This window comes from Labrus mixtus, chromosome 5, assembly GCF_963584025.1.
Source record: "Labrus mixtus chromosome 5, fLabMix1.1, whole genome shotgun sequence".
In the NCBI taxonomy this organism is placed as follows: domain Eukaryota; kingdom Metazoa; phylum Chordata; class Actinopteri; order Labriformes; family Labridae; genus Labrus; species Labrus mixtus.
The window spans coordinates 29,020,366-29,043,412 of record NC_083616.1 but is presented as its reverse complement, the minus strand read 5'-3'; the positions used below and the strand labels follow the sequence as shown (position 1 = coordinate 29,043,412).

At 41.3% G+C, this 23,047-nt stretch overlaps 2 protein-coding genes across 7 annotated transcripts in view; both read right to left on the bottom strand.

Moving 5' to 3' along the window:
- bmpr1ba (bone morphogenetic protein receptor, type IBa) overlaps positions 1-8,116 on the bottom strand; it is an 84,713-nt gene extending 76,597 nt beyond the window's left edge. Inside the window, exon 1 of the mRNA XM_061038885.1 lies at positions 7,965-8,116. The gene's annotated coding sequence lies outside the window, so the exon portion shown is untranslated. The remainder of the gene's footprint in view (positions 1-7,964) is intronic.
- Positions 8,117-12,342: 4,226 nt separating this feature from the next.
- Positions 12,343-23,047, bottom strand: part of pdlim5a (PDZ and LIM domain 5a) — a 74,515-nt gene continuing 63,810 nt past the window's right edge. For all 6 annotated transcript variants that reach the window (XM_061038879.1, XM_061038880.1, XM_061038881.1 and 3 more), the window contains 5 exons: positions 19,804-20,002; positions 16,616-16,796; positions 14,374-14,494; positions 13,160-13,275; positions 12,343-12,928 (listed from right to left, as the gene is read on the bottom strand). In XM_061038879.1, coding sequence (XP_060894862.1) covers positions 12,839-12,928; positions 13,160-13,275; positions 14,374-14,494; positions 16,616-16,796; positions 19,804-20,002 — 707 coding nt within the window. In that variant the 3' untranslated portion in view covers positions 12,343-12,838. The remainder of the gene's footprint in view (positions 12,929-13,159; positions 13,276-14,373; positions 14,495-16,615; positions 16,797-19,803; positions 20,003-23,047) is intronic.

Below are 23,047 nucleotides of genomic sequence, written 5' to 3'. Positions count from 1 at the left end.
CATCGTGCACTGTGGTGCATCTCTGGAGCATGCCAACATCGAAACTCCGCTCTGTTCAGTTCAAATTACGTCTATTTTGACGTTGTTCACAGGAATTAAATTATAGCCAATTGGAAAACAAAGTTCCAAAACAACGGACCAAATAACATTTTTATTCACCTCCATATCAGCTGTAACATGTCCACTGTTATTTCTAGAGTTGTGTTTGACCGGGTGATTTCTAGTTTTACGAGTCAGGACTCTGGTTGTTCATGAAAGGAACCTGTTAGTGTGTAGTTTTGGACTTATCGTAGCTGTCCACACACTATCCAAACAAAACTATTCAACCTACCAATATCTGTAGTCATGTGGGGTCTCCCACATTTTCAACATCTGTTAAACTCTTTAAGTGTGGGCCAGGCATTATGTGTGATGCCGCTTCACCAAGAGTGACTCAGCCTAATGTTAGGAAGTCTTTCCAAATTTGATTAAAACATACGTATAAAACCTCACAATTAAAGGAATCCCATTTCTAAAAGCTTTGACGTGAGGGAATGTCTAGACCAAGAGATGAGGGCACTTCCTGAAACCCAACATTGACAGTCGCTCATAGGCAAATATTTCTCCCTTTGTTGATGGAATGGCACCTCAAAAGGAGGCACCGTGGAAATTGGGGGTCTGGGGTTGGGAGGGCAGGAGGGATGAAATTGTCCCAAAGTGGATCCAGATGTTATCTTTCCCTCCTCGGTCCTCTCTTTTTCTTAAGTCCCGCACTCATCACTCCATCATTCTTTTCTTTTTTTTCTTTTTTCTTTAAGTGAACAACAGGCCCAGTGATTACTTTCGAGGAGGAATGAGCCAAAGCAAACACAAGGAGACAGAGTCGGGGTCTACCAAATAAAGAACAGCCTCACAGTTCAAAGCTACTCTGTATATGGGGGTATAAGCATCCTCGGGGCATGGCTTGTGATCAGGGCAGTTTTAGTTGAACAACAATAGACTGTTGAATCACTTGTTCAATAAAAAAAAAAAAAAAAACATATGTAGTGTGATATACACCAACAAAAAATGTAAAGCGATTGGAAAAAAATGACAGATGTAAACGATTCCAAAGGGCGCCAAAGAGAAAAATCAAAGAGAAAGGAAACTGCAGAGGAGTGGCTGGGCTGTGTAACCTGTGTGAATATGTGAGAAAAAACAGCCAAAAAGTGAGCTCAGACGCTGGCTGGCAGTATGTTTTAACATCCGCCCTGAGGGACACCGGCCTAAACTGATTCTGTGGGCTATTAGCCAGGCATATAAATCACAACTTAAACATATTTTATACTATCGACCTACGCCGCTCCCGGTGCAGTGTTACGGCCAGCAGCTCTTGCTTTAGCCACAGAGTTCGTCGTCATAGTAATTTGCTGATTACTATGATCTCCCTGTCAGAGGGCTGGAACTCCTCAAGTATTGTTTCTAAAGAGGTGCTGATGCCAAATCTAAGTCACATCATTCAGGGGAAAGAACAAGGGGAACACCAGAGGAGGAGCGTCTGAACTGTGTGCACCCCTGTGTGAATTATAGAGCACTGGGAAAAGAATGACTCCATCATGAGATCAGGAGAGGTTGTGTGTTTAAATGTCCGGCCCGAGGCGGAAGCAGGACAGTAATGGAGCTGAAGATTAGGATAATGGGACTGTGAGGCAGCATGATCTGGTCCTGAAATGATAAGACTGATGGGCACAGACGTGAAGATACATGCTACACGTATTACACCCTGCATTCACAAACTAATGTTGTTACCCACTCTCTTCAATTATAATGTAGTATTTACACTGATCACAAACTCACCATGAAACCTTCGCCTACTTTATCTCTGAACACTTTGAAACACATCACTAAGACGCTTTCATGTTTGACCCCAAAAACAACTAAAGTCTCCACTTTATATAATCCTACCAGCCTGTTTAAGGTTTTCAAAATGTCAATACCTAAAATACCTTTTGATACATGTTTTAAAACGATAAACTCTACATTACTTAAATGACTGATAGTACCAATAATTATGATCTTCTGTCAGGTTTTAAAATGCACTAATATGTTGGAAACATTCAACACATCAATCGATCAATCAATGACGCCTTAGAGCGTAGTGGCTGAAAGCGGCGTCACCAAATGTTTTGGTCTTACTTTGTGGAACAACTAAAAGAGAAGAGCCGGAGGATCTGAGGGGCCGTCCTGGTTCATAAACTAAAAGCATCTCTGCGATGTAGTCCGGTGCAAGGCCATGTAGTGCCTTATAGACAATTAAAATGATTTTAAAATCAATATGAAAACTCCCAGGCAGAAAGCTGGTGTAATGTGTGCTCTCCTTCTGGTCTTTGTTAGCACTCGTGCTGCTGCGTTTTGAATTAGTTGCAACTGATTTACTGTATTCTTTGGTAGACCAGAAAGGAGAGCATTACAGTAGTGTAGCTTGCTAGTAATAAAAGCATGCATTAGTCTCTCTGTGTTGCTCAGAGAGAGAAACGGCTTCACTTCGGAAATGTTTTATCATAGATTAGGATGTATCAGAGTTTAAATTCTGGTGTTGTGACAAACTTAACTTAGTAGATACACACTAAAAATCATTCACAAGTTCAAACAACTACAGCTACCGTGTCCTTTTAGTTCCTCTCTCTCCTACGCTCAGACCTCAGGATAGTGGCTATTCCTCTGTCAGCGTCTTCCTCATATACAGCAACCCAGAAGGTACATTTCAAGTGAGATGTGTAGCTTGTCTCTGCCGCTCTGTCTTAACTGTATACTCATGGATTCATTTAAATTGTAGTTGGCTGACAGACTAGCAGAGCAGTGTGACAAAGACCACATGCAGCAGTTTAACTGTACGATTAAAACTTGCATAGAAAATTATTTTTGATGTATCGGGTAGATCGAGGCATGCAGACACGAGGTATTATATTCCATGGTGTAGTCAAAGGCGTGCCACAGGGAATGTTCCTGGGACCATTACTATTCATTAGATACATGAACATCACCAATGTTGTGAATGCAAATTTCCACTCTTCTATACCAATGGTATGATGGCTGTTCTTTGTCTACTTCTATTCTACCCACTGATCTGCATCCTTAGAAAAAGTGACATGAATGAGTCTGTGTCAGGAGGACTCGTTCTGACTGTACCTTACGTCTGTGCTGAGATGGGAAGAAGGGCATTCAAGTACACTTCTCCCTCTGCGTTAAATCACCTGCAAAGTTATTTTAATCTTCAGAACTGGTTGCACTAGACGCATTTCAAGTCATGTCTAAAGCTGTGCAGTGCTCCTTCTTTCTTGGCAAGCGCACGCTTGAAACAGATTTATAATCTAAGGCATACTTTGCTTCTAGTCACATAGAGGTTAAATGAAAAAATAATATATATCTGCATGTCATAACAAACACCAAGAGTATTGTGTGTGATGCACTACAAAAATATGTTTGGGCTTTGTGCCCATGCATGTCTCATTGCATGCTTGTTTGATTATATCAAAGCAGCACAGACAATAGATCATAACTCCCATCTTAAGAAAAAGAAAAAAGGTCAAACTTTTAACTCATTCCAGCTTCAGAGGACAACAGAGGAAGACCCAATGGGATCCATATGTGTGAAGACAAAGATCTCACTCACACATATAGAAAATAAGGGAAATATCAAAGGAAGCATTAGTTTGAATTTCTTGAGATTCTGACAGCTGAGGGAGCCTTTGTCAAGATAAAAGATTTAAACACTTAGAACCTCACAGCTATACGAGACTATGAAGTATGGTATCACCTTATGTGAGTTACATCACCTGATACATCACCTGTCCACATCTGCCCTCCGTAAATCTGAACAAACCCAAACTAACTTCTGCTGACATGTGAGAGCCAGAGAGACTGACAGATTGATATCAATCTGTCTTGACCTAAAGTGTGCAATAAAGCTCACCAAACAAACGCAGCTCGTTAAAATCCTAAAATTGATCAACCAACAACAATAGTATAAAGCATCCTTTCATGCACACACGATCGCATCAGTTGTGTGATAAAAATGCCAGTCACCCCTCCCACTCGCTCGTGGGGAATACTCCTGAATATTTCGTGCTGTGTTCTTACATCGGCCCGGATTTCACGCTGAAATTTTCTTGGGGTCTGGTCGGACAAAGTCTGAATAAAGTCAGGGGGAAAAAAATCCACCTTTGTGTTCACACATGCAACTCACCCTGAAAACTTTTGTACATGTGTGAAAACAGCGAGAGAAAACTTCTTAGATGAAAGCTTTATTATGAAGAGGCAGCAGGTCAGTTACAATACAACACACTAGGGCCCGACCCATGTGGAATTTTTACAGCCAATACTGATATCGATATTGGGGAGAGAAAAAAATCAGATTTGGATATATCGGCTGATATCATTCTTTGATCTATGTTCGATCTGTAAAGATAGATAGATATAGATAGACACATTTATTGATCCCTCAAATGCAGTAATCAAACACTTGTGGAAAATAAATATAATGATGACAAGATGGTCACTAAACTGGAAAGTAACTGTGCATGTATGTGCGTCACAGCTTGACACTCTGGAGAGTGATGATGCTTGTTGTAATCCATATAGCGCCCTCTGCTGGTGAAAGAGAACTGCTTGTGTAATCCAAAGATACTCAAATGAAATGCTATTTGACTGGTAAATAAATCGAGTAATATTGGAACATATCTGTGATAAAAATTAGCCGACACTGATAGTCACTTGATATCGGCCGATATTATCGGCATCCCGATTAATCGGTCGGGCTCTACAGCACACATTATCAGAGTAAGCACTTCTTCCTGTGCACATTGCTCTTTCGCTTCAGGACAATAGAAAATGAAATTCCAGGCATGCGGATCAATGTGATGGAGCATTTCATCTTTGAAAAAACCTTCCAGGCTTTTCACAACCCTTAAAGGTTTTGAAGAATTTCACAGGACTGTTTCAAAATCCGGGTAAAGATTTATGTTGGAATGTGTCTGTAAATCACATTGACACAGTAATTAAGAAAGAGAGGTATATCTTAAAGAAGCAGGCCTCAGGCTGAAGAGCTCTTATCTCTTTTTGATTGTTATCACCTCCATCTTGAACCTGAGGAAATTGAATATAAGAGAAGAACAACACTGGCAAACTGTCGTCAGGTTCAAATGAGCAATTGCTATAAAATCTCTCTCTCTTCTGTGATGTCTTTGTTGTTGTACATATCTTTATTTACCCGTGCGGGAATCATTTGGTGACCGTAATAGCTTTTAAATTCTTAAGGCATTTCCACTTTTCTTGGTATGGTTTCTCGCTCTAAGTGAAAAAGCGAAATGTGTGGCCCTTTGCAACATCCATTACTCTGCAGGTAGATAATATCAAATTGGTTCGCTGAGTGTGGCTACGATAGCAGTGCAAGCTCTGGCATCCTTTGCTCCTTTTTTTGCAGGTTAACGTCCACATGACTGTGCTGAATGGGTATCAAATTTCTCTGATTGATTGGTGATAAGTCAATTTACCTGCGCCGCTTCTACTGGCCGCCTGTCCATCCTCTATACTGGTTTACATCCAGGCAGAGGCCTATTAACTAGAGCTACAACCCCATCTAGTGGCCGGTGGCTGTGTTACAGCTTAGACACAACTTTTAACCAGCAACTGTGGGCCTGCAAATATTAATACTTAGTTTTACTGATGAGTAATTCTGGTGCGGAATAGGGATGGTGACGACGTTAAATCTTTAGAGCACATCCCTATAACTTCTACAGATTCTGTTGGAGTGTGTGCTTCTTTTTCTTACTTTTACCTTAAACTCACTTTAAATAAACTGAAAAAAATGTCACATAACTTAAGATACGAGCTGAATTTGTTTCCATGGGGTCACAGTGTGTGTGGAGATGTTCCCCCCCTGACTATATTCTGTCAGTCTCTTCCTCTAATCTTCTCTCCAGACAGAAATTGAGTTTGTTTTTCCTGCAAATTTGCTATTCATGGCTCACAGATTAAGCTCGAGCGGTCTGATCTGAACTTTCAGCATCAGACACCTTGTCTCGCGTCACGAGGTGTCTGAAAATGTTAAAGTGTTTCACTTCGCCTCGCGCCCTCTTATTCACACACACACACACGCAATCAAACACACACACGCACACATCACAATCACAAGCAGAGCAAATGAGGGAAGTTTTCTGTTTACAGCTGCGATGTGAAACTCAATTACACAGCCAATTGAGAATGTGGCTGTTCCTCAGATTTGCATGATGTGGTCCTGACCTAAAAAAAAAAGAAAAGATAAAAAAAAAAGACTGCCGTTCCCAGTGAAGCCTCAACAACTGCTTTCACTTACTAGATTGACAAACAAGAAAAACAGTACACAAACACACACTCAAACACACACACACATCTGGATTTCTGCTTCTCTCATTCATATTTGCTGAGTGTTTTCCTGCACGGGTCCCTGGTGTTTCTGCCCCCGGACCCCTCAGATGAGGTGAGGTAAGATTTGGAGCAACAGTATAATGCCATCTGGATATACATTCACACATGCGTACCACTCGTGCACAAATACACACACATGCAGATATACTCTTGTCATAACCCACACTGACATACACCTGGACCTGGTTACTGGACTCAGAGGGAGAGGTGAATACTTTGTGCATGCCTCTGTGTGTGTGTGTGTGTGTGTGTGTGTGTGTGTGTGTGTGTGTAAGTGGGGCGTATGGGGAATACTGGGTTGTAGGTTATTCAGCGCTGGAGGCTGTGTTGAGGTTTGTTTTTTTTATATGCTTTCTGAGTCCTTGAAGTAGGCGGCTCATTTCACAAACTAGAGGGCGGGGTCATTGCTACTATAATGGCCTTTCTCCCCGAATACAAAGACCCACAGAAAGGCGGTTTATGACGCTTAAAGTCAACTGAGTAAAGTGGATACTGGGGTGTAAATATCACAGAATCCACAAGGGGGGATTCGCTCGGATGGATACAAAGAAATGTGAAAAGTTTGCAGAACATAATCCAGGAAATGTTTAAGTTTCTCTTAAAATGAATCATGCAGAAAGATTTCAAATGGCCTGGCATTAAAAGTTTATGACATGTGATCCAACATCTGTAAAAGAGTGATGAAAAAACAGCTGTTGTTATGTCTTCCATTGTCTTGCCTACATATCTGGAGAGAGAAACTCCATTTCTCATCAGTGTGACCACAACCATATATGCTCATCATCTGTATAGACGTATAGATCTAGATAGAGTTTCATGACTGCAGTTACTGTAAACAGCTTTAATTAATATGATTAAAAACCATTCTCACTGTGCAGACACCAAGCGACAACATATTGCTACTTTGCGGCACCACAAATACACACCACACCCCCTAAGAAAAGAACAATAAGACATGTTTGCTCCAAATATATTAAACACTAAATGGAATTATTTTTTTTTTAAAAACACAGTGAGATAGCCTAAGTGAAAGCTCATTTTGGGGATATTTTCCAAGTCATAGAATGGCATTATGTTATCAAAGCCTTTAAATGTGAATATACTGTATGTGGGCCCTAAGCAATAGCCTACATTACTACAGGAGCAAAGATGTGATGACTCCTGAATCAGTAAAACACTAGTGTGCTGGGCTACTTCACAATCGAGTTGTTTAGGCACTAATTCGTAATTTGCAGAACTATTCCTCTTTGTAAAAATACAAATTTATTTAAAAATATATGTGCACATGATAAAAGATAAAAAATATGTCCAAACCTGTGAACTCCATTCACTTAAAGCTGCTGTTAAACTGAAGCGCAGCATCTACGCAGCGAGCCGAAGTAAACAAGTCACCCGCACATGCAGCACACTGTCAACACCATGCAAACAAGAAGAAAAAAAAGGGGGGGGGGCACGCCTGTCAAACTTTCCAGAGTGATGGCACACAAGCTTCCGGAAAGAAACGTCCACTTGATGTCACGCGCCTGATTTAGCCTACTCACCTTCTTGTTTCGATGGAGAAAAAGGAAGTTGTCGTCAGTAGTCCGGTGAACGATGCTGCTGGTCAGTCTTGTTTCCTCGCCTGAGTAGCCTACTACAGCTTTTTTCAAACTGTACTGTTTTTTCTCTCTCTCTCTCTCTCTCTCTCTCTCTCTCTCTCTCTCTTTTCCCTCTCGCGCGCTCAACCAAACACACACACACACACACACACACACACACAAACACACACTCAGTCTCTGCACCTCTATAATTCACTCAGCGATATGGAGGGTGATAAGTGCCACAGAGGAGTGCACTAGCTACCAGAGAAGTGACTGAAGACATGTGCTTCTCTAAAAAGGTTTCCACAAGCCGATCTTTTACTGTCTAATAAATAATAAACAACTAAAAACACACAACTGATCTGTGTGTTTTTCTCAAGCAGCAACCTCCAGTGTTGAAGAATGAAGCCGAGGCAGAAGAGCGTAATCCTGCAGTTCATCAAGTGTCCACTGCAGAAGCACCGGAAGTCACATACACACCCCATTTAAAAAAATGTACACCAGAAATTAACATGTTTACAGCCTGGTTAAGAAAACGAAACATGTCAGATCAGGTCAGCAAATGTCTCGATCAGCACACACTGTACAGGGGGAACATTTTAGGAAAACTCATTAGTTTTGATTAGATGAAAGATGAGCATTATTCACAATAAGGCTAACGGTTTGTAAAGAGGCTTCAAGAGTGTTATACTCCATTTTCCACCTTTTCAAACAGTCCCCCTGTGGTCTAAATGAAACATCTGTGCTGTGCTTTGGTCAAAATATAACATGAATCAAGCACCAGAGGAGGTTTGTGACCCTGTATAAACCAGCTCTCTCAGAACGCTCCGTTTTGGTGTGTGTGTCTCTTTAAATGCAATGATCAAAGTTAGCTTGCATATAACTAGACAGTCACAACAACTCTCTGAGGAGAACGTTTAGGTTGCTTGGCAACAGTCAAGTTTCAAACTAACATCATCCAGGTTCTTTGTGTTTTTTTTCCATGTGAAAGTTCATGTTGCTAACCGTATAGTTCAAGGATCTTTTTGCACTCTTACTTGATTGGAACAAGTGTTTTAAGCTCCTGTGAGGAGTGTTTACCTTATTATGAAAATGACTGAAAAGAATATTGATGCCTCGGTATGACCTACAAAACCCAAAAGACCATCAGCAAGAAGATTCATTATTTCATTATAGTTGTTTTGAATGCCTGTAAACTCTGCTGTAGGTGTCAGGTGAGGTGATAAAGAGCCTTTATTTACATTTTCACGGCACAGATTGAGTGATGTGTGTGACTGTTAAAGGACAGCAGGATGAGATTTGTCATCAGTAAACACTACTTACACATGGGAAAGGGTAAAAAGGTTTTCGCAGGTGCTTTGAGGAAAAACAAAGTTGACCGTTTTAATCATCAAAAATCATTCGGGGTCATTTGGGGGCTGGAGCCGATCCCAGCTGTCATTGAACAAGAGGCAGTCGCCAGTCAATCACAGGGCTGACACGCTCACACTCAAGGGCAATTTTAAAGTCACCAATTAACCTAACGAGCGTGTCTCTGGACTGTGGGAGGAAGCGGAGAGACCTCACACATGCCCGGGGAGAACATGACATCTTCACACAGAAAGACGCTCTCCAACGGGGGGATTCAACCCAGGGACCTTCTTGCTGTGAGGCGACAGCGCTGACCCCTAAAATAACCACCGTGCAGCCTCTCACCACATTATTAAAAGTTAAATGAATTAGCACTGTGTTAGATATAGTAAATAACTGGAGGACTGATTTAGTCACACCAGTGCTGATTAGCTACATCCAGCTGAAACTTAGACACAGATCACATTCTGTTTGACCCCACAGACTGTATGAACATGGACGTAGTCTCATTGGTGTCACCTGTAGGTTTATGAAGAGGCCGTATGAAGCCCCAACGATGGTGGTGGTCCCCACATTAGAAATGTTTTTTCCACCTAATTTATTAATCGAGAAACAGACAAGAAGGTGTAAGGACTTAACAGTGCGTTAGCTTGTTGTACAAAGGGGAGATGACGGTGTATAAAAAATATCCACAGTAAAGCTTTGACTTGTGTCAACAACACCGGCGAAAAACAGCTCGTCACTACAAAGCACCACACATCCGTTAATCCACCTTCAACACAAAAGCACTAGATGTCCTATTGTTTGAAAGGGACATTTGAAATTCACAAAGCAAAGACTGAAATATTTAATGGATGCAGTGGAGACAGCCGGCACGTGATCATGTGCAGTGCGACGCAACATATAACTGATCTAAGGTGTTTTCTACTTCAGTTCTACTAAAGTATAGGTAGGTTTGGTCAAAGAGGGAATTTTAGTTTATTGATGTGTCATGTGATTACTCATACACTGCAGATATTTGACTAACATTCAGATTCACACTGTCTGGATTCTTCAGCTCTGCTCTCTCTCCGAGTGTCCACTTCACCTCTGTTTCCATCTCTGACTCCGTTGACCTTTCTCAGCGTGGTGGAGACACGCGTTGAAAATCTGCATTTCACGCTGCTTAAGTCGGACTCGTCCGTGCTGCCATGTGCTTTCTCAAGTCATAATACAGGAAGTCCAGTGTTGCTAAGATAGTGTTACACTGACAGAAAGGAAAACAAACACAGCATATTTCTCTTGGGGTTTTAAAAAGCATATTATTTATTATACAACTCAGGTCGATTTAAATAACTTTATAAGGTGAGAATGTAGCATTGTGTTTACCATTGTACACCATACCAGCCCACATCATGTCCAATACAAACAGAGCTTCCTTTTTTTTTAAATAAAAAGACTGAGTTTAAGAAAGAAATAGAAAAAAAACCCTTAGACATAATGAAAAGTAAATATCTCCAAATCAACGCTTTGACATGGCCAGAGGTCAAATGAGAAACTAAAACCACAGAAACAACTACCCCCCCCCCCCCCCCCATCTATTCCTTGAACCAGACCCTGGAACAAGAATTCCCAGTCGCCCAAACAATTAAACACATATTATCAGATAGGACATGTCCCCCCCCCCTCTATAAACAAAAACATGTATACACAGTTTACTTAAAGGGTGAAACTGTAGGATCCATGTTTGACCTTCCTCACTGAAGGCCAGGCCAGCAAGAGCGTCTAAAGAAGCGTTTGGAGGAAGAATCAACCGGAAATCAATCAACGTCTGTCGTCCCATGTGATGGACAGAAAATACAGTACATCATCAATCATTAAAATGGGATTAAAAAAAAGCTGGTGTAACTCTAAGCGCTGATTGGAGAAAACAGCTTTCACAGTCACCCCAGACATCAAGCTTACATGTATCAAAAGTACATTTTTTAAATCTTTTAATGCAGACTGCAATATTTCAATCACTGTTTATAATAAACATTTATCTTAAAGGCAGGGTTGGTTCATTTTCTCCTGATACACTTTTTAAGATTTTGGTTGAAATTGTCTTTAGGTCCTGACAGAAATTAATAACTCATGTTCTCTGAAACAGTCATCAGTAGCAGTTCATCTGTAAGTCTGTAAAAACTTTGACCAATGTCTGCCACGAGGTACCAATCTGATGAACCAATCACACGCCTCCCTTTCTCCCTGCTCACTCTCTGCCCCTTGCCTGCACTAGCCCACACTCAAACAGCGTCACCTATGACGGAGTTTATACTGTGAGTTTGTCGTTGGCTGTTGTGAGTAGCCGAATAGGCCTTTTTTTTTTTACATGTATTATGATAAATTTTAGTGTTTACTTACCGCTGAATGAGACAATTTCTACAGGGGGCGTGGCTTTATGAGGGAGCACAGAGGGGTGGGTGCAGACTAAAATCATGCTAGTTTTCCAGAATTACCAACCCTGCCTTTAAATCTCCACCAAAGAAAACAACAATTAAATATAATAAAGTTTGACAAAAAAAATGGATGGCTGAAGTTTGTTTTGAACTTAGCAGCAGCAGCTGGTCAGATATTTGAATATTATTCACTTTGTCTCACTTTATACTGACGCATACGTTTCGGTCTAACTGACCTTGATGTGACCTTTCTTATCGTTTTATTAATCACTGCCATAGATATACTATCGTTAAAAGTATTTTTTTTTTATGTTTTAAAACTGTCCATCATCCCCCTCTTTCTTTTATATTGTCTGCATATGAATATATATTTTCACTCCTGGCACTGTGCTCTAATGCAATGGTTCTCAACTGGTGGGTCGGGTTGTGGAGCTGTTTTAATTGGGTCAGGAAAGGGTCAAAAAGTCTGTGAAGCGCTTTGTTAACGTGTTTGTTTGGTTCAGTTTCTTGCATCTGTCACATGTTTTGTACCGTCTCAGATCCAAACTGCGTAATTTTTCATTAAAAAAAAATTGTATCGGTTTAAACATTTCTGAAATTTGGGTCGGTTTCCTCCCGGAGGTTTTGCTGTTGAGTCCTGAGGCTGGACGAGTTGAGAACCACTGCTCTAATGTGTTGTGTGGTTTGATGATTTTCCAAGGACAAGATTCAATTCTGGTTAAAAAAAAGAATAATTAGATCAAAAAAGCAAATATATTATTAGATTTCTGCCTTGGTAGTACATCAAAATTGCCCCATTCAGAAGAACTCCTGTTTTTCTTGTTGCATGATCTAAAATCGAATCTAATCAAATCAAATATAGAACTCTTCTCATGAAAGAAAATACATTATGATTTCTGCAGTGGATCAGGGTCCTTAAACGTGTATATGAACTTTTTGCATCCATGGCTATGTTTCCCTTATCATGACCTCTATCTGTATGTCCATGTTGTGTGGATTTAACATCTATATATCGGCCTTTGTACACCAAAAAACTAAATGTACGACCACAGGATGAGAGAGAAGTCTTCATATCTTCAGTGTGTGAGCGTGTTTCTTGCAAAGAGGTTTGTCTCTCTTGGAGAAGAAGGTCTGGCCCTCCAGAGTGGTGCAGCACACCTGAGGAGGACACACAAAGACACACAATGATGCTAAAAAAACATATTACAAAATTAAAATTACAAAAATAAAAAATAATTTGAACTTACTTAATGTTTATATTTCTTTATTCATATTGTGTAGCATATTTGTATTGTTGATCCATACCTCGTGAATAAATTCAGTATTTTTGATTCTGTTCTTGATAAAGTCTGAACAAACATAATGAAGCATAATGAAGCTTTCACTCACAGCGCAGACGAAGCAGGTGTCATGCCAGGTGTAACCGAGGGCGTCCAAGAACTTGTCTCCAGCCTCGATAGGGAATTCACAGCCATGGCAGCTGGTCCCATACAGGCTGTAGAAGTCTATTCGACAGACAAAAGAAGAGGGCGTACATTACATGACCGATTCATAGTTACCAATTGTAATGGCTAATCAAATTGTAGAAGTCTAAACAGTGTTAGTGCTCGATTAACGCTCTAAAGGTTAACTTGATTACAGAGCTTAACCAGAGCTAACTATGACTCTTCTGTAAGTGATTGTTGTGACCCTGTTTACACCTGGACCCAACATGTGTCCTGGGGGATCAAATCACAACTGAACAGCTTTACAGTAAGTGCAGCTGTAAACACACCCTGGATGCACACAGGCCACATGTGTTTGCATGTGTATCCTAGGCCAGAGATTCCCAAACTTTGCCATGCCAAGGACCCCCATATAGCATCAACCTCTGGTGGGGACCCCCTTGAGAATTTTTTTTCTAAATTCCTTTTTTACGTCTTTAATTAATTTAATTAACAATTAAAAATATCGTTTTTCATCCATCTCATTCAATGTGTGTTTTTGGAAACAGTCTTTTCTAAATTCTGTACCAACAACAATCAACAGTCAATCGTTCTCCCTCGTTTATCATTCCTTTACTCAATATGTCGTTTTTGTTGTGTTATTTTACAATGTTGATAGACTTTTTTAGAAAAAAAAAAAAATGGAATGTATAATATTAGTAGAAGTTGATTTTATTCCAGTCCCCCCCCCCCCCACCCTCCTAGGCCACATTAAGGCCCGCCCAATTTCGGCGTATCCATGGCAACGCTCATGTGGAGTTACAGGCCACTCACCTCCCATATTTGCCTGATTTAGTAATCCTCTGCCATGACATCATCAGGTGTTTTTTTTATTATTATTTGATATTACTCTTAAAGGCTTATCAAGTTGAGTGAGGCTCCAGGTTCATTTACATACAAGGCTGGAGAGTGAGAGCCAATCACAACTCATCATTGGACACACATGTTGAGGTGCATGATCTGGCCGGGCGTGAACAGCTGTGATTAGAGATGCTCGCTTGTAGTCAAAGTAAAACGACCACATTGCTAATATCAGGTGTTCACTGCCGATTGGACGTCCTTCATCAGCTCGGGGTCAATGTTTGAGCTTTTTGTTTAGAGATTTCATCACTCACACACCTTGTTCACAGAAAGGTTCTCCGTCCTCCAGGTGGAAGGTGTTGTTTCTGATGGGCTGTTGACAGGAAGCGCACAGGAAGCAGTAGACGTGCCACGACTGTTTGAGGGCGTTTATCACCTCCTATAGGTGGAAATGCAAACAGTGTGGTTAGTTGGGCGTATCATCCAGATCGTCACAGGAGCCATTTTTTTTGTGTTTTGATCACTGAGACTGGAAAATAAGATCCACTCAATCAGAGGGTGGAGGGAGCTAAAGTTAGGTTCTCGATTGGTTGGTCACCATGACAGAGTTTTACATTTTACAATACAAGTAAATATCAAATGATATTGATACCTGTTTGAACACAACAGTAACAAAAACAGAGGAGATATTTCTTAATTTCTTGTTTTGATCAAAAAATTAAACCCCAGTACAGTGTGTGCCGATCGAGACATGAGCTTATTAGACCTATTATATTTTTTGGGGTGTGTATGTAACTTCCAGTACTTATGCAAACAGCCTAAAGAAGAAAATCAACAGACTGTAGGAATTTGCACCTCCTCATTGTCTTTATTTTTCAACACCAGAGGTCCCTGCTTGGTCAATATTTGCCCACCTGTATATCTGAACGGACCACCTCTGCTTTGCTCATGGCAACTTTGGGTTGAAACATGAAGTGTTTGAAGATCTGCTTTTTTTTTTTAAAGCTTCTGTACTTTTTTCAATACTATCAATAAATAAAAAAAATCATAGAATGCATCGTTTTAAAGCATGTGGTAACACTGTCATATATGAGGCGATATATGGCCGACAGCGCTATAGCTACCTGCACTGATTTCAGACTTAACATGCATCATTATCAGCAATCACACTGACAACACTTCCATCCAATTGGTTGTCTATTTAAGGTGTGAGATATCCACCACCCCAGAATCCACGTATTGGCAGAGGTAGAGCTCTGATTGTATAAATCAAGCTTAATTGTTTTACAGAAAGGTATGGCCTTTCCTACAGTCTGTCCTTTTCTCATGCCATATTTAAATCCCCCCCCCCCCCCCGTCGGGCCACATGACCCTGCTTAAAAAAGACAAACTGCTTTCTTTCCCACCCTTAAACTGTGAGAACAAGACAGGACAGGGAATCAATGGAAAGTTGGTGGGCCGGGGTTAAAATGAAGGATTAGCGGAGAGGGAGTGAGAAAATAGGTTAATAAGAAGCCTTAAGCTGGTTGAAGATGTGTGAGAAATGGAGGGTTGAAAGGGATTGAGGCTAAAGAGGTTAGAACACGTGAGGGATGAATGTCAGAGCGGTGGCGAGCGCAGAGATCTCAGCTTCCTGTCACTCATGGGTTCATGCTACACCTGCAGTCTCTGGGCCTCTAAGCCTAATTCTCTTAACACCCCGACATGTACCACATTCCTGAGTTTCAGCGGTGGTCACTAAACCTAAACGTTCCTTCGTTGACCCTCTGGTTATGTATCGATTGAGATTGGAGCTACATCGTGGCTGAAATGAAGCAACCTTTTTTATGAATGACCATCGTTATTGGCAGCTGATGCATCGTTCTCCAGAGTGGGAACGGTTTCTCACCAATGGACAGGGATTGGTTCGTTAGCTCGATGCTAACACATACTAGAAAATGCTGTTAACTAGCTCACAGAATTAGCATCGGGGTTATTTTAACTTCGACACATGCACAGGGTGGGGCTGCTGCACACTGAGCGCACCAGAGCGGTTGGCGGTTTGGTGCCTTGCTCAAGGGCAGTATTCGGCAGAACTCTCCAGCTACCAGACCAACTTCCATATTATGGTCCGCATCGGGACTTGAACCAGCGACCCTTCAGTTCCCAACCCAAGTCCATACAGACTGAGCAACTGCCACCTCCAATCTTGTAGCGTGTACCCTGCTGAACCTGAGCTTTCTTAGAGATGAAGATGAAGAAGACGAAATGTTGCAAAATTTCCTTCCTAAGCACAAAAGTAACACAATCCTCTGTGGAAGCAAAAAATGGGTGGTGAAGAAAATAGCCAAACACAATGTCAAGGCCATCTGTAATAAGTAGAGGGTGCTAGCTTTAAGAAGCACCCAAAGAATAAATGCTGAACACTGGGGCTGTTTTCTCTCCCTGTGCTTTCATTTCATCTGAGTTGTCATATTTATATTCTTTTGCAATCTGGAAAATCTGCAAACAAGGTTCACGAGACAGCAAAGAGCAGCCAGACAACACACATTAACACACACACGGACAGATCTAGACTCACCCCGAGTATCTTTTCCTGGCAGCGGCTGCACGATGGAGCGAAGAACTCTTCATAGCAGTGTTCACAATAGACTGAGCCCTGTTCCTCCACAAAGCCTGTATCTGCCAGGGAGGTACGGCAGTGGGCACAGTTAAATTCCTCCTTATGCCAAGATTTCCCCATCGCTACTAAAAACGGGCCTCTGGAACAAATAACACACACAAAGAGAGAAAAAGATTGGCATGTCCACCAGCAAATAGACAAAAATGACCTCAATAAATGAATGTCAATCGACTGAAGATAGGACTTTGACTTAGTGTTTCGTTACTCAGAATGTATTTATCACATTTTTCCAAATGTATTTTTTCAAATATACAGTTAAGAACTGCGTATAATACTGAACAACAGGAGGTGTGGATTGTTTGAGGATTCACTTAAAAGGCCTTCAACCTTAAAATTAAGGAACATAGAAATATTTGTAAAGAACATAATGGAGTCATCAGCAAATAGATACAAACATGTACTTGGCAGGGCTGGAAATTTTTTATCAGCAGGGGCGGATCTAAGGTGTGCCCATAGAAATCTAATTGACCCCCCCAAGTGGCCATCCCAAAATCCTAAACTACGATTGGCTATGTGCCAATCAGAGGCGGGACTTATGTGAGATTCAACTATTTGGGCTGTGTGGCAGCAGCCTGCTTGTAGCCGTGTTTACATTTAGATGAGTCACATTTCCTTCACAGTGAATCTGGCCACACATCGTCTGTTTGAGTTCTTAATGAACTAAGCTAAGAAGATTTTTACGTGTTCACTTTGTTGCGTTACTTTAAGAAGTTAAAGAAATATATTTGTACCGAAAAAACATGTTTGTCGTTGAAGTCGATATCATTAATAGAAAATAGAAAAGGTAAATAAATTATATTCATTTTTTTAGGGTTTATCTTTGGGCTTTGTACACCCTTATTGTGGAGATAGGACAGTGGATAGATTGGGAAATCAGGGAGAGAGAGAGAGTGGGGAATAACTTTTGTGAAAAGAGCCACAGGTCAGATTCAAACCCTGGCAGCTCATGTTGAGGACTACAGACTCTGTACGTGGGGCCCGTGCTCTAACCCCTACCCCACCAACCCCAGATATTCCTTTTTTTTTGTGCACAAACTCCATACCACCCTTCATAAATCACTGACCCAGTCGGTCCACCCCAGTCAAGTAAAGTCTGGCTCTGCAGCTGTTTGTCATTGAGTTGTGTCGTTTTTCTTAAATCTATGAATGACTTACCATGACTACTGATAAAAACTGATGCTACTGTCAACTGTGCTTAAGGACCACAATTTAGTGGCACAGTAGTGTGGTGTCAGATTGCAACCATTTGATAACCTCTCACCTTCCTTACCAAATGTTAAGAGAAAGGCTGCAAAACTCTTGAAAACAGGAGAAATGCTTTTTAGATCCAGTCATTTGTGTTTCTGTTCTTGGCTTCTGCAGTAACATAGCAGCACAACACAACGTAAACACACTAATAAAGGTGTGCTCCATTTGTACCAATATATCCTACTACACACAGGTCCTTTAAATAATGAATGGGTGATCACATTATTTTGTTTTATTAGATTCCTTTCGACTAATCTATTAATCCTACCATTCGGTTCACTTAGTGTTGCATTAGCTACGTTTTAGAGATCCAGTGTGTCTCCTCAGGCAGCACCTTGGCACTGTCCCCTGGTGATTAGGTTAAGTGGGAAAACAACAGAGACTAATTTCCTCCACACAATGGCCGACTTTATCCGAGCTGTGTTTGATAGAGGCGCAAGCTTGGCCACGCTACCCTTAGAGGTATGTAATGTAAGGTGACACAAGGTGGAACTTTTTGGGTTGGAAGGAAGTCAGCTGCTGGACAAGACGAGAGGAGGAAGCATGGAGGGAGGCGGAGAAGAAAATCTATTGTGATATGCAAACATTTGACTTGCATAAAACCCTATGTTTAATCTGAGCACAACATTTTGCAAGAAAATCATGCCAAAAGCTTTAAAAGAATTGTAATCTTCTAGTCATTCATTTTTGGCGGCTAGCTGCAAATCCACATCTAAAACATTTAAAGTTTCATCTCCTGTAGGTGCAACTTAATCCCCCTCTCCTTATCTCCACTACAGCCAGATCTTTGTAGTTCTACTGTTTCATATGCAGATTATTTACTTGTGACGGTTTCAAGTTAATTACTTCAAGTGCCTCAGTGGGATTCTGAATTATTAAAGCGTGGACATATTTTCCTTTCCCAACTCAATTTGCTTGAGTACAAAAGAATGTCTGTGCAGCCAGCTTGAAGAGATTGCATCTTTTCTTATCATCATTGTGCACGCAGTAAATGGGCATTATGTTACAGAAATAAACTCCTTACACTGTTTCCTTTCTGAGTCTTAAAGGAGCAATATGTAACTCTGACACGTGACGTTTAAGATGGGTACTGCAGTCTAAATTCAAAACATTGTAGAGAGCTGTCTCCCCCCGCCCCCTCCTCTCTAGAGTCGATGCTCACGCAGGTTGCCATGTTGCGGACACTGAAGCTTCAGTGTTTAGCCAGCTCTGCATCGGTCTAGAAACCTTTCTGCGTTCTAACCGTTCTCTATTTTTTAAAAAGCATTTTCATTATTTATCTTCGTTTTCTGATGCAGAGGCTTTTTAAGTTGGGTAGAATCAGTTATATCTGAACCAGTTTTCTTGTGCACTTACAATCGCTGCAACACTTGTTGTTTTGCCGTTTGCCTGGTAAACCGAGGGGCGTCCAAAACGGCTGTGTGGGGGTTCATTAAAACCGCCTATACCTTCTCTGGTAAAAAACATTGTTTTTAGACAATGTTGGATATTCCAACTTAACACAAGCACATTTTAAATCAGTACCTGTACGTGTGGGAGAGCACTTATCATGTTGTAGCGCTGTCGGATTTACTGTAAGCATTATCATATTCCCTATAAAGTGTCTGAAAGTGGCCGGTGTGTTCACTATATAATTTATATAGTCCACTACTCATAGGGAGTAGGGAGGCATAAAAAGCATGTACCTGAATTGGGCTTTGTCACACAGAGGCTGAAGAGAAGGGTAAATTATGCTAAGCTACCACAGATGTTTCACAGAGTGGAAAATATAGAACTTGAAATAATCACAGTATGGCTGCTCTAAGTTGGCAATATAAGACACCATATTTGATCCTCACCTGATCACCATGTTGCAGCGAGCACACATGGGCGTTCGAGTTCCAGCAGGTATGTGCTCTGCCATCTGAACCAGGGTGTCCTCAGGGTGGGGCTGGGGTAGAGGTCGGGTGGGGACAGGACCCCTCGGGACGTTGGCACTTCCATTATTACCCTTCATACCGAAAGACGGTGTGATCAAACCAGTGTGTGGACCGTAACCTGCAGCACATGGAAGAGGAACAAGAAGCTTTATCGGTTAAGAGGCAGAGACGGCAAAAGGAAAAGACATGGCATGACAAAGTATCTGTGTTCATGTGCGTGTCTATGTTTTCTTCCCCAGGTGTGTAAGTTATTTGACCCCTACCCTCTCTGTCTATACACACAGCAGGTGTCATAGCGGGGTTTTGCAGCTGGCCGACTACTGGTGTCACAACCGTGCATTCACTGCATCAATCTTCCCCGGATCTTTCACTCCAACTTTAACACACATTCCTACGGCATATGTGCATGCAGACACATGACCAAGCACACACTCACACACACACACATTCACACACTTGGACCACCAAGACATTCCCTCGGCCAAAGCCCAGACACCTGGCTAAACACGTAGCCTGGCCTTTGATCTCCACGCTGTGGATGGAGATGTATTTTAGGTCGTGTTGGCGTGGTGCGGCAGGGTCTACTTAAGGGGCCTGACCATTACGTGACATGTTAATTGTGTGTGTTTTGGCAAAAGGACAGAGGTGGGTTATCATTTAATGGTGAGGCTACGATTAGGTTAATTTAAAAGACTCTGAAAATAGCCCCGTTTTCTCTGTAGTTGATTTGTTGGACTTGTAAATGAACAGCTGCACATCCAGCAGCTTTAGAGCCACATGACAATCAAACTATCTACACAGTGAGCGCTCCTGAGCAGCGGGGGAGTTCAGATCCTTGCTCAAGGGCACCTCGGCAGTGCTCAGGAAGTGAACTGGAACCCAGACTCAGTCCCTACAGACTGAGCTACTGCTGCCCCAAGTTGAAGTTGAAGCTTGTGGGTCCACGTCCTACATATTGAATAATGTAAGCTTCTGTGACTTAACGATTTGAGAAAAAGTCGTTGGAAGAGTAAAATTGTAGGAGGAAAAAGTTAAATTTACAGCAATTACATCCATGACTTTCTATTTAAATGTGCACAATGTTGTAAGAACAGTCTTCAAACTGACATTGTGTAAAATGCTGACATTAAGACATTGCTCTTCCTCAATAAAACAATAGTAAATAAAGGAAGTCCAACAAGGAGTCTAAACACAGCAGCAAGATGGTCAAGATACAAACTGATTTCTTTCTGATAAATACACAAATGTGTGCAGCAAGTGTCAGTCATTTTACTAAATTGAAGAATGTTCAGTCGTAGGTAAGATGTTGTGCTCAGTTTACTGTCAACCTGTAAGTAAAGCTGCCGTTCGTCACAACAGCATGCACTAAATTAGAAAGACTGTCATCAGGAAAGTGGAGAATGCAGGTTACAGCATTACTGTGATCACAGTTTTAACACCGTGCCAGTTTTGTTTTACAGCGGGTTGCAGCAGAATAGTTGCTGAAGGTCTGGCTTTCTTTACTGGATGCAAAACGTGTCAGTTGCTCACTCGGGCACTTTACAGCTGGTAGTATATTTTCATGAGCCCGGGTCCCCTGGTTAGTGACTGCATTTACTATTTATGCTGAGTGGCAGTTACATCACAGAGAGAACTCGGGGAGAGGAGAAGGCTTGTGCTGAAATGCAGGATGTGCAAACAGCTGAAGCATAGGTAGGTGTTTCTAAGACAAATATTCAGAAATAAATAGATGGACTAATAGTTAGATATATGTACGTTTTGGTATGGTAATAACCATAGAATGTATATTAATATGGACAGGGCAACAGCCACCTAGAAGTCAATCCAATGTAATTAGAGCTCCCCCTCCTGGCTGGCTGCAGTATAGGTCACACACCACCTCCATGTTATGTCAAATATTGTTCACTTCAAACCCCGATTCTGTTGTGATAGTTACTTATTATCATGCTGATTTATGTACAAGTGTTCTTCTTTTTTGAGTAGATTTGTTTTAATTTGCTATTTGATGCAAAAAAAAAGAACGCCATGATCGACAGCTCTGTTGACAAATGCGACTCTTTGCAGCGTTCTTAGCCGGATCAGCAGAGCAGAGTAGAAGAGTAAAGAAGGTAACAACAACAAACAGTAAACATTGAACTTTCCAGAAACGTAAGTGTCTGCTCCAAACTGACTCCAAGAATCTGTTCTGCTGAGGACTGTATCGACCTGAGGGGTTAATTTGACGTTTTACCAGTAAATTCAATGTGTGCTTCAGTTAGTGGAAGGGTAGTAGCGTCAACCCTGCGGTTTCAACCTCCAGCTCCCTTCTGCACATGTATTGTGTATCACCAACTCAGTATGTCAGCAAGTCGCGGGGTATTTTGGCCTCACATTTTCACAACACAAAAAGATGGATACGCTTGTGCATATTAATATGGAAATAACAAAAAAAAGTAATGAGCTGGAAAGACGCTCCATTTCAGAATCCTTGGTTCTGGGCGCTGATGGGTGATTACACTGCAGCTCTGGAGCTTGCCTTAACAACTCATAACTCCCGACAGGTCTTTTCCGTAAATATTATCTTTCTGACAGAGTAGAACTGTTGCACGTGTGACTGAGCGAGGCGCCACAGGCAGAGCGGGGGCCTTCTCACATGCTTAATGGGCTTCCACGGAGGAAAAAAGACGAGAGAAGTTAAAAAAGAGAGAGTTTGCAATGACCTATTTCACAACATATGTCACGCTTCAGCCATGGAAATAAAGCCTCTTTTTCCCCTTCCTAACTGGCTGCAACAACATTCAATCCAAAAGCAGTAAATCAGTTTTACACTTTGCCACGTTTTGGGAACATTTTATGAAGGAGAAAAAACACTTTTTTAAACTGTAAGGAAAGGGATATATTAATCAGTCAAAATGGAAACTTCAAAGAAGATTTGGGTCCTACAAGTAAGAGTCTATTTTAAGGAGTCTATTTAGGGGACTCCACATTCATGGGTATGCATGTATGCACGTCATGACTTATGCAAAGAAAACAGTTCAGGCACCTTTAGTCTGATTTTATTCCAGTGGTTAATTTAGTGAAAAAATAACCGCAACATGCCTACGGTAAAAGCACACACACACACACACACACACACACACACACACACACACACACACACACACACACACACACACACAAATTC